Source organism: Pan troglodytes, chromosome 2, assembly GCF_028858775.2.
Source record: "Pan troglodytes isolate AG18354 chromosome 2, NHGRI_mPanTro3-v2.0_pri, whole genome shotgun sequence".
NCBI lineage: Eukaryota > Metazoa > Chordata > Mammalia > Primates > Hominidae > Pan > Pan troglodytes.
Genome location: NC_086015.1, coordinates 133,741,754 through 133,758,548, shown reverse-complemented (window position 1 = coordinate 133,758,548; position 16,795 = coordinate 133,741,754). Strand labels below are relative to the sequence as shown.

The 16,795-nt window shown below is 39.9% G+C and overlaps 1 protein-coding gene across 1 annotated transcript in view; it reads right to left on the bottom strand.

Moving 5' to 3' along the window:
• Window positions 1–12,464: 12,464 nt before the first annotated feature.
• COL6A5 (collagen type VI alpha 5 chain) overlaps window positions 12,465–16,795 on the bottom strand; it is a 137,688-nt gene continuing 133,357 nt past the window's right edge. Inside the window, exon 41 of the mRNA XM_009446456.5 lies at window positions 12,465–13,275. Coding sequence (XP_009444731.3) covers window positions 13,250–13,275 — 26 coding nt within the window. The 3' untranslated portion in view covers window positions 12,465–13,249. The remainder of the gene's footprint in view (window positions 13,276–16,795) is intronic.

Below are 16,795 nucleotides of genomic sequence, written 5' to 3'. Positions count from 1 at the left end.
ATGTATATATACACAATGGAATACTAGTCAGTCTTAAAAAAGAAAAGAATCCTGTCATTTGTGACAACATCAAAGAACCTGGAGGACATTATGTAAGCAAAATAAGTCGGATGCAGAAAGACAAACACCACATTATTTCTCTTATATGCGGAATCTAAAGAAGTTGAACTTACAGAAACAGAGTAACATGATGGCTACTAGAGGCTAGGGGGTAGAGGGATTAGGGAGATGTTGGTCGAAGTGTTCAAAATTTCAGTTAGGGGAATAAGATCAATAGACCTGTTGCACATCATGATGACTATAGTTAATAACAATATATTATAAACTTGAAAATTGCTGAAAGTAGATTTTAAAGCATTTTTACCATTAAAAAACAGCAAGTATATGAGGTGCACCTGTTAATTAGTTTGATTTAGCCATTCTACAATGTACACATATTTCAAAAAATTATGTTGTACACCATTAATGTACAAAATTTTGTTTAATTTAAAAAATAAGTACATTTAAAATATAAAGACAATGAAGCTGAGTTTCAGATATATTAAGTGTGTAGTGACAGAAATGACATCTATCCACATCTTCCAAATTCCAATGCCAGTGTTTTTGTTTTACTTCAAGTATTTCACTAAACAACACATTATAATAGAAATATTTCCTGTGTATTGTACATCAGAAAATAAAGGAAGCTTTTTGCTCAACAAGGTGGATGACCACACACATCTATCTCTTCTTGGAATCCCTTTAAATACCAAAAAGAAAAAGAATTTTAATGTACAAGGACTGCTAAGGTTTGGGTATTTGTCTCCTCCAAGCCTCATGTTGAAATTTGATCCCCAATGTTGGAGGTGGGGCCTAGTGAGAGGTGTTTGGGTCCTAAGGGTGGATTGCTCATGAATAGAATAATGCCTTATCTGAAGGGGGCTGTGGGGAGGAGTTCTTACTCTATTACTTCCTGTGAGAGCTGGTTATATAAAAAGCCTGGCACCTTTCCCTTTTCTTTCTTCTTCTTTTTTTTTTTCTTAGATGGAGTCTCTGTTGTCCAGGCTGGAGTGCAGTGGCATGGTCTCAACTCACTGCATCCTCTGCCTCCTGCACTCAAGTGATTCTCCTGCCTCAGCCTCCGGAGTAGCTGGGATTACAGCTGTCCACCACCATGCCCGGCAAATTTTTGTATTTTTAGTAGAGACAGGGTTTCACCATGTTGGCCAGACTGGTCTTGAACTCCTGACCCCAAGTAATCCTCCCACCTCAGCCTCCCAAAGTGCTGGGATTATAGGCGTAAGCCACCACGCCTGGCCCTTTTCTCTTTTGCTTCCTCCCTCACTGGTAATCTCTGCACACACTGGCTCCCGTGACCTTCTACCATGAGTGGTAGCGGCATAAGGCCCTCACCAATGCAGATGCCCAATCTTGAACTTTCTAGCCATCAGAACTGTGAGCCAAATAAACGTTTTTCCTTTATAAATGACCCAGCCTCAGGTATTACTTTTTAGCAACACAAATGGACTAAGACAAGGACAAAGAGAATGAGAGAACATAGAGCCACAAACAAGGATTAACACAAATTTTTCAAAGAGAGAAATCTGAGAGTGGTGACTTTCTTTCTCAGCAGAGTGGAGAAACCTATAAACTGTGTGTGTCAGAAAGAGATACAGAAACCAATCTGATTCTTCCTTTAGAACCCTGGAAAATCTCAGGATTTAAAACGGTGAGTACAGCAAAAGATGTGAGTTAAGTGTGAATCTGAGTATACAGGGATTGATCGAAATCTTTCATGCAAAATGGTTGGGTTCTTAGGTTCTCTTTCTCTCTTCAGAGTTGGTTGACAAGCTCCTCCTGTACACAGAGTTTCTAATCAGTTATTTGCTGTCACACTGTTAAACGAAAACAGCCTGGGTTCATACACATTTGAGGAAAGTTTTCAATATGAGAAAGATACAAACCAACAGAATAAGCAAACTGGATAAACAGAAAATACAGACAGAGCCAAGGAAATCACTAAGAAAGTGGAAAAACAAAAAAGAGAGAAGTAGAGAATAGGAAATAGAGGATAAGAAATTTGGGGAGGTCAATCTGGGATATTGAATTTTCAACCAATAAAGAAGAGGAAATTGTCAAAGAAATAATGTAAAAAAAATTTCAGGACCAAAGGACTTGACTTGCCAGATTGAAAAAGTTCTCCATGTGCCCATGTCAATTAATGAAAACAAAGGAACCACACTAAGATAGATCCTAATGAATATTAGTTCACTTATTGAACTAAATTTGGTGAATAAATTTTAGGACACCAGAGATAAATACATGATACTGAAAGTTTGTGGTGGGGGACACTTCACATACAAAGAAATGGAAATTAAAGTGGCATTAGACTTCTTAAACCAACATTGGAAACTATAATGACATAGAGCAGTGCGGTCAATAATTTGGAGGCAGCTGATGCTCAACATATACTTTTTTGTTTGTTTTGAGATGGAGTCTCACTCTGTCACCCAGGCTAGAGTGCAGTGGCATAATCTCAGCTCACTGCAACCTCCACCTCTCCATTTCAAGCGATTCTCCTGCCTCAGCCTCCCGAGTAGCTGGGATTATAGGTGTGCACCACCACACTCAGCTAACTTTTATATTTTTAGTAAAGACAGGTTTTGCCATGTTGGGCAGCTGGTCTCAAACTCCTGGCCTCAAATGATCTGCCTGCCTTGGCCTTCCAAAGTGCTGGGATTACAGGTATAGGTCACTGTGACTGGCCTCAACACAGAATTTTATCCCAGATAAATCATGTGTTAGTTTCCTGTGGCTTCCACAACAAAGCACCACAAACTGGGTAGCTTAAAACAACAGAAATTTACTCTCTCACAGTTATGGAGGCCAGAAGTCCAAAATCAAGGTGTCAGCAGAGTTGATGTTTTTTTTAGAGGCTATGAGGGAGAATCTGTTCCATGTTTCTCTCCAGGCTTCTGGTAGTTGTCAGCAATCCTCAGTGTTGTTCCTTGGCCTGTAGATGTATCACTCCAATCTCTGCCTCTGCCTTCACATGGCCCTCTTTCCTCTGTCTGTGTCTCTGAGTCTTTATAAGGCCTTCTTATGCGGACACCAGTCATAGGATTTAGGGCCCACCCTAATTCAGTATGACCTTATCTTACCTTAACTAATTACATCTGTGGAGATCCTATTTCCAAATAAGGTCACATTCTGAGGTTCTTGGTGGATGTAAATTTTGGGGGAACACTCGTCAATCACTCTCAACCAAGTGTGAGGGCAGAATAAAGATATTTTGGGGCAGGTAAGTACTGAAAAACTATCCTTGCAATGCAATGCACTGTTTTTTAAGGAAGTTACTGGAGAATGTACTTAAAGTAAGTAAATAAACTAAGAAAAAGCAAAACATGAGACAAGGAAATAGCGAACTAATAAGGAAACCAGAATTAAAAGTTCATGCAGAGGAGAATGGGGAACTCTGGGAGTGAAGTCTTCAAGGGCAAGGGAAATAAAATGCTAAGTATTTGATACCTTAAAGTATTTAGAAATTAAAATTGACAGTTGTTGGATAGAGCTGAAACTCTAAGATAAAACAGAAGTTCAATGAGAAAGTGAACATATTCACAGTCCCTTCTTGGATCAATATCAGACAATATTTATATAGTTACAAAATAGCAACCCTAACTCTTAACAAAAACTTAAGGGACTATATCAAGAAGGTGAGAATGGATAATTATGCTAGGTAAATTGCTAAATATTAATCATAATAGAAAGTCAGCAGATAATGTCTAAAATATGATACAAAATTGCAGTATTGGCATGTTATTTAGAAATAGGAAGGTAAAAATTGAAGAAACTCATAAATGTATAATATGTTGTTTTAGTCCATTTGGCCTGCCATAACAAAATACCATAGACTGGGCAGCATATGAACAGGGAAATTTATTTCTTGCAGTTGTAGAGGCAGGAAAGTCCAAGATCAACATGTCAACCGCTTGGGTGTCTGGTGGGAGCCTGCTTTCTCATAGATGGTGCCTTCTGTCTATGTCCTTGTATGGTAGAAGAGACAAATTCCCTCAGTCCTCTTTTATAAGGGCACTAGTCCCATTCATGAACACAGATCTAATTACCACCCCCTCCCCCACAAGGTCTCAGTTTCTAATACCATCACCTTGCAGGTTACAGTTTCAAGGCATGAATTTTGGGGGACATGAATATTCAGAACTTAGCATGTGGTAACTTCTGGAAAGTAGAGGTGGGCAGGAGAAGAAAGGTAGTGGCTATCTTTCATTATGAACTTTTTAGTATTCGAGTTTAAAACATGTTTGAGCAAGTAATTTTTTTATAGCGACACAGATTAAAGAAATATAATACACATAAGAATTATCTAAAGAGTGTGTTAAAATGCAGCTTCTGTGTTCATATCTAGATATTCTAATTTAGCCAGTCTGGAGGCACCTGTGCAGTGGTGCGATCTCGGCTTACTGCAATCTCTGCCTCCTGGGTTCAAGTGATTCTCCTGCCTCAGCCTCCTGAGTAGCTGAGACTACAGGTACACACCACATCACCTGGATAATTTTTGTACTTTTAGTAGAGACAGGGTTTCACCGTGTTGGCCAGGCTGGTCTCGATCTCCTGACCTTGTGATCCACCTGCCTCGGCCTCCCAAAGTGCTCGGATTAGAGGCATGAGCCACTGCACCTGGCCGGGAACATGCATTTTAACAAGGCTGAGGAAATTCTGATGGAGGTGGTCCCTGAACCCCACTTTGAGAAACACTTGTCTAGAAAACAGCCACAACATTGTGGGGACATCAGCTTGAGCTGGTTTCTGGTAGAGGTCAAGCAAGTTGGAGTCTATGTTAGTTGTATCCATCCCCTACTGGTATTGGGGTAAAACAGGGTTGCATGCTAAAACCCTGCTTAATCAAAGGTTATTCTAACTTTAAGAGTGAGTGATGAAACAAGAAACCTAAATGCTGATGTCAGGACATGTTTTCAGGCAGCTGTTAAGTCTTCTGCCCAGGCAGGTTGCTAACATTGGCAGAAGCCTTGGGGACAGTCACTCCAGTGTTCGTAGGGGGCTGAACCAGCCTGCTGCATTATAGAAGGTATATGCAAAAGGACTGCCATGGATCCTGCTCCACCATGCGATCAGCCCGTTGCTATGCAATTACTATGAGTTTGAAGGTGCCGGGAGTCAGATCCCAGTTGGTGTGGAGGAGAACCTTAGAAATGTTTCCAATAGGAATGCCGAAGTGAAAACTATTGCTGAAATCTGCTACTTACACAGCAACAGAAGTGTCACTGTGACTGCAAGTCTACTGTAAAAGGTTTAAAACGCCATGATTAGCCCTCTCCAAAATTCTACACGACCCTGTTCCTTAGCCTACCCTGAAGGCTATTGCCAGCTTCCCAATGGAGTCATTAGGGATGGTTCCCAACTTCTGCCGAGGAGCTGCTGTGAGCCAGACACCATATAAAGCACCTTAATGTGCCAAATCGCACAAAACCAATTTCACAGATGAGAAAAATGGAGGTTCCAAAAAGTTAAACCACAAGTCCAGCATCACATAACCAGCATGTGGTAGAACAAGTTTTACTCTTTCCATAATTCCAAATTGCATCTTGGACACATCTTCAAGCCTACGGGGCATCAGATAACAGATAATATCATTAGCCTCAGGCTGCAGAATGTGGTCCATTTATCACTGCAAATGTGTTCACGGAATGGAATTCCTGCTGACCTGGCATAAGGACGGTCACGCAGGCACTGCAGAGGTTGCTGAACACAGCAACACTGCGCAAGAGACATGATGGAGCTCCTGCGAGAGTCACCAAAACACTGACATAGCTCTGTGGCAGCAATGGATGGCCAGGAAACAGCCACAGCCAGCCACACAACCCAGGGGAGGGGATGAAGTGGTAAAATAGAGGGTTATAGGAAGAGGGGCTGATTTTAAACAAAGACCAGTTCTTAAGATTAAGTCACTAATTGAAGAGTATCAGAAAGTAGCTGTAGACACCAAAGAAAGTAGTAAATTCTTAATCACAGCATTCATAATATGAGGGAATTTTAAGGACGACTAGCCCAGTTCCCTCATTTTACTGAAAATGAGGATGAAGAGGAAGTAGATAATAAGAGTTAATGTTATTTAAGTATCTTCCATATGTCAGGTATTGTGCTAGGTATTATTTAATCTGATGAGGTTGGTAAAAATTGTATCCCCATTTTGATGATGAGGAAGTCAAGGCCCAGAGAGATGGAGATTCATTCAAAGTGGCACAGCTATTTAGGGGTAGAGGTAGGGTTGGGATTCAAGCACCTGATGCCTAGTCCTGGCTATTTTTCTCTGTACTGCATAACCAGTTTCTCTTCCAACGAGAATGCGTGCAAATAGTCTTTGGAAGAACCAGGCAAATTCACACCTAAATCCCTCTTTACCTTGGATTGTGTGACCATCTCTCTCTGAGTTCAGGATCCCTCATGAAAGGAATGGAGATAAGGATATCTTACTTTTGCTTTTGTTGTCAGCATTAGATGAGATAATGTACATAAAGTACTTACTATACTATCTGGCACATAGTAAGAACTCAGTAGATGTGTTTTTTTTCTTTCCCCCCTTACTCTTGCCTTAGGTGTGGAAGTAGTATCTATTTTATCTTTTTAGTATTTGTCCTTTTAGATAGTAGTCATTATATGCTATATTGATCTTCCAGAGAGATTGACTGTATATTTACACACATATCAGGGCACACATAATGAGGTATTTGTAGGAATATGTAAAAATAATTTTAACAAATTTAATGCCAAAATGGCTCCTTTGCCTGTATTCCAAATATAATTAAGTTGTGCTTAGCACTGGAGTCACCGGGAGCTTTAAAAATGCTGTGTCCAGTCTGCATTCCACAGCAATTCTGTCAGGATCCCAGGGGTGAGATGCAGGCATTAGTAGTTTAAAAATCTCCTCAAGTGATTCTAGCAAATTACTAAATCAGAAACTCTGGGGTGAGGCCTAAAAATGTATATTTTAATAAGCCCTCCAGGGGATTCTGATACACACTCAAGTTTGAGAACCACTGGTCTAGACACCCAGTCTTCTCCTCTCCCTTATCTTCTGTCCAAACCCATCGATGATCATATGCTAATTTTATCTTTTAAGTATTTTCCTCATATGTCAACTAATTTCCATCCTGAGCACCACTATCCATTCTTGCCCAGAAAACTGGTTACCCTGTGACTAGTTTTTCTTCCCTCCAGTTCCCTCTTGTTTCAGCAGCCAGTGTGAGCCACAATAAATGTCTAACCACGTCTCTTCTCTGTCCTCAGGGGCAGCCCAGTACCTCCAAAATAAAATCTAAACTCTTCAGCATGGTGCACAAGGCCCTCTGCGGCTGGCTTGGGCTAAGCTCTCTATCCTCCTCTCCTGTCACTCCTTGACTCCATTTCAGCAATATAGAATCTGTACAGTCACTCCCTCTTCCCCATGAATGCAACAGGGCTTGTGGTTTAAACAAAAATCTACTTAGGAATGAAGAGCCAGGAGGCCAGGAGAGGCTCTTCCTTCATTCTGGGTTGCCTATCTTATTTTTTCCTGGATAAATTTTATCTAGTCATTTTCATTGAGATCAAAGGAACACCCTTGAAGAAACCCTCTCTGGGTTCCCAGTCTGGACTGAGTCTTTCTCTATATCCCCACGCCACTCTCTGTATATCTTCACCTTAGCACCACTACATGAAATTAAATGATCTCTTTCTGGGTCGGTCACTCCAGCTAGACCATGATTTCAAGGCACATGCCACCTTTTATTGAGCTTTCTATTCCCTGCCGCTGGCACAATGAATGTTATATGGTAGATACCCAATATACTATGCCATTCAGAACTAAAAATCTATAAAATACATCTACTCATTCACAGAGCTCCAAGCAAATGAATTCTAGGCCAGCACTTTGCAAACTTAGATGTGCATATGAATCACCTGGAGATGTTGCTGGAATGCAGATTCTGATTCAGTAGACTTGGAAAGGAGCCCAGAGACTCTGCATTTCTGACAATCTCTCAGGTCATGCTGGTGCTCCCAGTTCAAGGACCACTAGCTATAATATGATTAGCTAGCACTGTGGCCATCCAAAGCCATGAAACACAAGGTGCTTGTAGATCAATTTATGTCATACTAGAAAAACTTTTTGTATTGCAGAAATACCAGCCGCTGAGAGGAAAAAAGATAATTTGTGTTGTTTACTAGTCTATTCTTATGATATCCATCATTCTGGACTCTTATCTATTCTTTGAAAGAGATTACAAATAGTCCTCTTGTGAGCCAGTCCTCTGCACAGCTATTGTTCCCAACACAGGAGGTGAGAACTTCCTTATCATCAGCAGCCTTTGTGTGGAGGGCAACTCCTAGTTATTGTAGGATTTACAATCCGAATTCATCTTGGGAAGTAGAACCTGTGGAGAAGAAGAGAGAGAGGCCAACAGGATTTTACCCAGGCTCAGCAAGACAGGGCTTATTCATTCATCCCTTCCTCTATGAATAAAAATAGGTGTTGAACGTCTATTAAGTTCCTAGTGTTCCACAAAGTGAGAGAGTCTAGGGTTTTCAAGGTGGATAATGCACATCTAGAGAAGAAATTTGGTCAAAAGAAAATCCCAGGGTTCTGGGGCTGGATCTCTGGTAATCTTGCAGTGGGAGAGGTGTTCTGCGAGTACAGACAGGTTACTCTAGAAAGATGGAAAAGTGTTCCAATTTAGGGAGGCTTACTGGAGCTGCACAAACTTTCAACTGTGCCTATTCAAATTTTCACCCCCACTGCTCACACTCAGATAAGACTTAGAAATTAGGTTTGAAATGTCAACTGCAGTTTTCCAGAGATATCACAGGATTCTTAGTCATCTGTAATTCTGACCAGCTGTTCTACAGCATATTTTCTCATGTCACGTAAGGCTGCAGTGGGTTGGCCATGGGTCATTTCTGCACAGAACTCTGAAAAATGGGTGCTTAATGCATATACCATGGCTCCTTTTTGAGGGCATGCAGTTTTGCTTACAGATCATCCCATATTCAAATTGGATGTTGTGGAATGGTTCAAGATTTTTTTTTTAATTTGCTATTTTTAAAGGCTTTTTTAAAAAGGCACTTCAGCCACTCACCACACTTGCTGTGGTCTCAAATTTCCAATCACACTGGCCTCCATACAAGCCAATTTCTCCACTTGCCTTAGTGCACAGATACACAGCTCTTTCTAGCTTTTGTTTTCTCATCATTGCTCATGCCAGTTCCCCTCACTGCCTTCAAACCAAACCATATTTATCCTTCAAGGCGAGTTCGTTCACTCATTCATCAAATCCTTATTGCATGCCTTTTAAGTGCCAGGCACCATCCTGGGTACTGGGAGCACAGCGATAAACAAGATGGAGAAGCTCACTTCAGTGCCTCTTGAGGATATTGACAAATGAATGGGCCATTATAACTCTTCCTAATGAGGGCCCAGAGGGAGAGATCCGGGTACTAGGAGAATATACAGTGTATATTCTAACTGTATATGGCAATCCCAGCCCCACTGTATGCAAGGTATTCCTAAGCAGGTGAGAGCCAGCATGGAAGAATAAATAGGAGGTAGAGAGTGGAAGAGGTTCCTTGCAGTGAGAACAGATTGGGCTGGAAAGGCGAGCAAAGGTCAGATTAGAAACTGACCTATAGAAACTCCTTCTAAGACATGAAAGGATTTCTCATTGTCATTATGAAGAAACTGGAAGGAAAGCATTGTGAGCCTTTAAGTGGGGACCTGGTGTGAATCCCATTTATTCTTTGAAGTCTTCTTCAATTATTTAAATCCCAGGTGATTTTTTTTTTCCTTCTTTGATTTCCAAAGCACTTACTGACTGTACTTAGCAGCCTGACTCTGAATTCATGCACTGTATTTTTATTAACTTATGTTCATTCTCTGATGTTGTTGACATTTTGTGCCCACAGTGCACATTCAGGTGTTGTATTTTTTTCTTGAATGCCCAAAATTTATTTATTTATTTATGTATTTATTTTTTTGAGACGTAGTCTCGCTCTGTCACCCATGCTGGAGTGCGGTGGCACGATCTCGGCTCACTGCAAGCTCTGCTTCCCGGGTACACGCCATTCTCCTGCCTCAGCCTCCTGAGTACCTGGGACTACAGGTGCCCGCCACCACGCCTGGCTAATTTTTTGTATTTTTAGTAGAGACGGGGTTTCACCATGTTAGCCAGGATGGTCTCTATCTCCTGACATTGTGATCCGCCCACCTCGGCCTCCCAAAGTGCTGGGATTACAGGCGTGAGCCACCGCGCCCAGCCCCAAAATTTATTTTAAAGCTCCCTGTATTTACAGTGTAATTGCTCCTCCAATGAAACAATGCCACTTAATATCACCCATCTTAGCTCTTATGTGCATCAAATTGTGCTGTGCTCTGTGCAACCTCAAATGCCCAGACATAAAATTTTTACGCTGTTGGTGGGACTGTAAACTAGTTCAACCATTGTGGAAGTCAGTATGGCAATTCCTCAGGGATCTAGAACTAGAAATACCATTTGACCCAGCCATCCCATTACTGGGTATATACCCAAAGGACTATAAAATATGCTGCTATAAAGACACATGCACATGTATGTTTATTGCGGCACTATTCACAATAGCAAAGACTTGGAACCAACCCAAATGTCCCACAATGATAGACTGGATTAAGAAAATGTGGCACACATACACCGTGGAATACTATGCAGCCATAAAAAAGGATGAGTTCTTGTCCTTTGTAGGGACATGGATGAATCTGGAAACCATCATTCTCAGCAAACTATCGCAAGGACAAAAAACCAAACACCGCATGTTCTCACTCATAGGTGGGAATTGAACAATGAGAACACTTGGACACAGGAAGGGGAACATCACACACTGGGGCCTGTTGTGGGGTGGGGGGAGGGGGGAGGGATAGCACTAGGAGTTATACCTAATGTTAAATGACGAGTTAATGGGTGCAGCACACCAACATGGCACATGTATGCATACGTAATAAACCCGCACATTGTGCACATGTACCCTAAAACTTAAAGCATAATAAAAAAAGAAAAAAATTAATTTCATACATTGATCAACATTATGTGGCATATCAGTGAAGGGGACAAGTTTCCCAGGTGCTCAATGTTCAAGAAGAACCATTATCTCAGAAGGTTACCTAACTCTAATGACCTTGACTTAGTGCAAACTCCTCAAGGTCAAGTAGAGTTATCTAATTAAAAAAAAAATCCCTCTCAATTCCTAACATAGTCCTGGATGTAGCACAAGGATTTACTTGAATTTTGCATTTTTATTACTTAATTTACTCTTTTAAATTATGAAATGTCAGGCACTGAAATATGTAGAGAATAATAGTAAGGAATGTACATCTTTTCCATCACCCAGCTTAAGAAATAAAACATTATGATGATAATTGGACCCCCACTTTACCTCTTACCACTGAAAGATAACCGCTGTCTTGAATCTGGTGTTTGTCATCCCCACATATGCCTTTGTGTTTTCACTCCAGTTGTCAGTAGCCATAAACATTATGTGGTATTGCTTCTCAGGTTTTAAAATGTATAAGTGATGTCATAATGTATCCATTTGCAACTCTTTCTGGTTCAATATTATCTTTGAGATTTGTCTCTGTTTGTAGATACAGCTCCAGTTTATCAATTTAGCTGCTCTATCATATGCTATTGTATGAGTAGACCACATTAGGATGTTCATGTTGGCTTCAGCTCCTCTCTAAAACACACAGTGCTGCAGTGAACATGTTTGTATTTGGTTCCTGGCGTACATATGTGAGAGCTTCTCACACGTAGCTGTAGAGAGCTAGTAGTGGGATTGCTGGGTTTTAGGATACGTGTATCATCCATCTAACTAAATATTGCTACAGTGCTGTTTAAACAATTTACACCCCCATCAGCAGAGGATTAGTTCCTGTGGCTTCACATTCTTGATAATCATGTCATTTTCAGATTTAGGTATCTGATGTATTCTTCATGCATGTGTTTACACACACACACACACACACCTACACTTATCAGGGTTCTTAGGGGAAAACAAAACTTTACTAAATGAGTAGAGTTGAATATGGAACTTCCCAAAGAGCAATAAATGGTTACTATAAAAATCTCAGCAACTTAGAATTAATTGGATTATTTTTAAATTATGCAAATAACAACAGTAAGGTCAAGAAAAATTACATGGGAAAAGTACAAAATAGCCTATGGTATTATCCCATTAACACAGTAATTTCATTTTTTAATATAATAGATGCTCATTGACTTGGTAATTACTTGTTGCCTTAGCCAAATTGAATGATTTTTAAAACTAATTCACTGTTGGCTAATTTTACATTTTATGTAAATGTTCCAAATATATTTAGTCCTCTACTGGTGTTCTATTAGGGTTGAGTTAGACTGTAGTTAAATAATAATGAACAGAACAAACTTCCAAGTCAGACTTGTTTTTATTTTAGAAATTATCTCTTGCTACATTGTAATTCCCAAGAACATCTCTGGTCATATAGAGTATCTGTGCTTTTCCGTAATTCTTTTGCTGCAAAAATTCAGTATACACAAAGCAAAGCATGCTAAAATTTAAACAAAAGATTACAGCAAAAAATATGGTTCATAAAATTAGCCTCTTATCGCTTTTTTCTTTTTCACCAATTCCATTCTTTTGTCAATGTCCTGGTGAAGAGAAAGCATTAACTATGGGTCATAGCAGCCTGACAGGTGGGTTTTAGAAGACAATCACTGCTAGATGAAATGTTAGGGTCACCCCAGAACCAACGACATGGGCATGGCTTTCCAGTTTTAAGAATTAGTAGAAGATATTCCTAGGAAATTCCAATTCCAAATGCTTTTAGAGGAGTCCAATCTGAGATACAGATGTGATGAAAATAATGACAATCTTTTCCAGGCAGATACATCATCAAAATCGATGCCTGAACTATGCAGAGCTTTCAAAGAAAAGTTAACTCTTATAGGTCGGTTTCCCCAGTTCTCAGGAGAAATGAAATCATTCCTGGTTTGTCAGGTCTTCTTACTGATGTCTTCACTCCGAAAATTCTTCTCCTCAAGATTTGAGATGGAGAACAAATTTAGCATGCTATTAGCCAATTGTTTTTGTGAAAAGTCCCTGTCATTTACCACACTACCTCTAACAGATGATTATACATTCTGGTTAGAACCACATGGGATTATACATGTCAGTGGAGCTATCTTCTTTTCTCCTATGATGACTTTGTATCTTCACCATCTGCAAAATATAACAATATTCACTGCTTTTAATGTCATTGTATTTGTTCAAAATGTTCCTCCAGGGCCTACTCCTTTATATGCCACATATAAAACAAACACAATATTTTTGTCATTTTCAATGGTCAAAATAGAAGTCCAGCTCAGGGTGATGTGATAATAGATATAAATGAGCAATGTATAAGGAGAATCATAGACATAATTCTTCCTGGAAGAATGTTGGTACATTAACGATTTGACATTCCATGCTTAGCAAATTTAGTGGCTGGTATTATTAAACAGGTGCTTGAAGGGGTGTGCAATAGACAATATCAAGGTTTTGCCCAGAATCCCTCTAATCTTTCTTTTTTAACATTAATTTCTAGGACAATATTCCTTCGTTTTCTGCCTTCCCCTTCTGGGCCTCCCTCCCCAACCATTGCCATGTGAGCTTTTGCTCCCAACATCAGCACCTATTATTCTTTGAGGACTGCTGTTAGCTACTTGACCTGCTTTAACTACATGCACTATGAGCACCTGGAGTTTACATTCCTCTCCACAGCAGCTCTTGACCAATCAATAACCTAGGAGGAAGTAAGAAAGCCCAACTTTCTCTTTATCCAATTTCCCAGTCTGTGTCTTTTAATTGGGGCATTTAGCCTGTTTACATTTAAGGTTAATATTGTTGTGTGTGAATTTGATCCTGTCATTATGAGGCTAGCTGGTTATTTTGCCCATTAGTTGACACAGCTTCTTCATAGTATCGATGGTCTTTACAATTTGTTGTTTTTTGCAGTGGCTGGTACTGGTTTTTTCTTTCCATATTTAGTGCTTCCTTCAGGAGCTCTTGTAAGGCAGGCCTGGTGGTGACAAAATCTCTCAGCATTTTCTTGTCTGTTAAGGATTTTATTTCTCCTTCGCTTATAAAGCTTAGTTTGGCTAGATATGAAATTCTGGGTTGAAAATTCTTTTCTTTAAGAATGTTGAATATTGGCCCCCACTCTCTTCTGGCTTGTAGGGTTTCTGCAGAGAGATCTGCTGTTAGTCTGATGGGCTTCCCTTTGTGGGTAACCCAACTTTTCTCTCTGGCTGCCCTTAACATATTTTCCTTCATTTCAACCTTGGTGAACTGATAAGCAACTTCAGCAAAGTCTCAGGATACAAAATCAATGTGCAAAAATCACAAGCATTTCTTTACACCAACAATAGGCAAGCAGAGAGCCAAATCATGAGTGAACTCACATTCACGATTGCTACAAAGAGAAAAAGATACCTAAGAATACAACTTACAAGGGATGTGAAGGACGTCTTCAAGGAGAACTACAAACCACTGCTCAAGGAAATAAGAGAGAAGACAAACAAATGGAAAAACATTGCATGCTCAGGGATAGGAAGAATCAATATCGTGAAAATGGCCATACTGACCAAAGTAATTTATAGATTCAATGCTATCCCCATCAAGCTACCACTGACTTTCTTCACAGAATTAGAAAAAAACTACTTTAAATTTCATATGAAACAAAAAAGAGCCCAAATAGCCAAGACAACCCTAAGCAAAAAGAACAAAGCTGGAGGCATCATGCTGCCTGACTTCAAACTATACTACAAGGCTACAGTAACCAAAACAGCATGGTATTGGTATCAACACAGATATATAGACCAATGGAACAGAACAGAGGCCTCAGAAATAATGCCACGCATCTACAACCATCTGATCTTTGACAAACCTGACAAAAACAAGCAATGGGGAAAGGATCTCCTATTCGTTAAATGGTGTTGAAAAACTGGCTAGCCATATGCAGAAAACTGAAACTGGACCCTTTCCTTACACTTTATACAAAAATTAACTCAAGATGGATTGAAGATTTAAATGTAAGACCTAAAACCAGAAAAACCCTAGAAGAAAACCTAGGCAATACCATTCAGGACATAGGTATGGGCAAAGACTTCATGACTAAAACACCAAAAGCAATTGCAACAAAAGCCAAAATTGACAAATGGTATCTAATTAAACTAAACAGCATCTGCACAGCAAAAGAAACTATCATCAGAGTGAACAGGCAACCTACAGAATGGGAGAAAATTTTTGCAATCTATCCATCTGACAAAGGGCTAATACCTAGAATCTATGAGGAACTTAAACAAATTTACAATTTAAAAAAACAACCCCATTAAAAAGTAGGCAAAGGATATGAGCAGACACTTCTCAAAAGAAGACATTTATGCAGCCAACAAACAAATGAAAAAAAGGCTCATCATCACTGATCATTAGAGAAATGCAAATCAAAACCACAATGAGATACCATCTCACGCCAGTTAGATTGGCGATCATTAAAAAGTTAGGAAACAACAGATGCTGGTGAGGATGTGGAGAAATAGGGACGCTTTTACACTGTTGGTGGGAGTGTAAATTAGTTGAACCATTGTGGAAGACAGTGCGGCGATTCCTCAAGGATCTAGAACCAGAAATACCATTTGACCCAGCAATCCCATTACTGAGTATATTCCCAGAGGATTATAAATCATTCTACTATAAAGACATATGCACACGTATATTTACTGCAGCACTATTCACAATAGCAAAGACTTGGAAGCAACCCAAATGCCCATCAGTGATAGATTGGATAAAGAAAATGTGGCACATATACACCATGGAATACTATGCAGCCATAAAAAAGAATGAGTTCATGTCTTTGCAGGGACATGGATGAAGCTGGAAACCATCATTCTCAGCAAACTAACACAGGAACAGAAAACCAAACACCACATGTTCCCACTCATAAGTTGGAGCTGAACAATGAGAACACTTGGACACAGGGAGGGGAACATCACACACTGGGGCTTGTCGGGGGGTGGGGGGCAAAGGGAGTGATAGCATTAGGAGAAATACCTAATGTAGATGACGGGTTGATGGGTGCGGCAAACCACCATGGCACGTGTATACCTATGTAACAAACCTGCACATTTTATACATGTATCCCAGAACTTAAAGGATTAAAAAAAAAGAAAGAAAGAAAAAGAAAGCCTAACTCTCTTGCCTCAGCTCAGGAAATCTCTGCAGCCTAATTTAGGCGCCCGCGTTTCCTTGAAGGATCAGGCTTAAGCTGCCCTCTATGGGACTTCGCCTGAGATGACACCCTTATTTGCCTTCCACTCCTTGTCTTGCTTCCTTCCTTACTGGTTCTCCTGTGAGCACTCCCTCAGTAACTCACATGCACAGAAATTCTCAACTCTGTATTGGCTTCAGGGGAAGCTGGTCTAAAACAGAATCTTAGAGAGGTTCCAGCCTAGTTGTCTTTAAAATTTTTTGCTTACAGCCACACCTCAAAGGAAAACAAAACATCTACTTCTTGCCTTGGACATTTTAAATATCTATTTTTTTCGTTATGAGTTTAAGTGGTTGAAAAAGATGTAAGTTGTGACATATTATAAAAACTGACATTTAAAAATAAAACCTTAACATTTCTCTCTTAACTTATCCAACAGAGTCCACCATTATTTACTAAAAATATATGTAAACATGCTCATGTTTAAATGTCAGA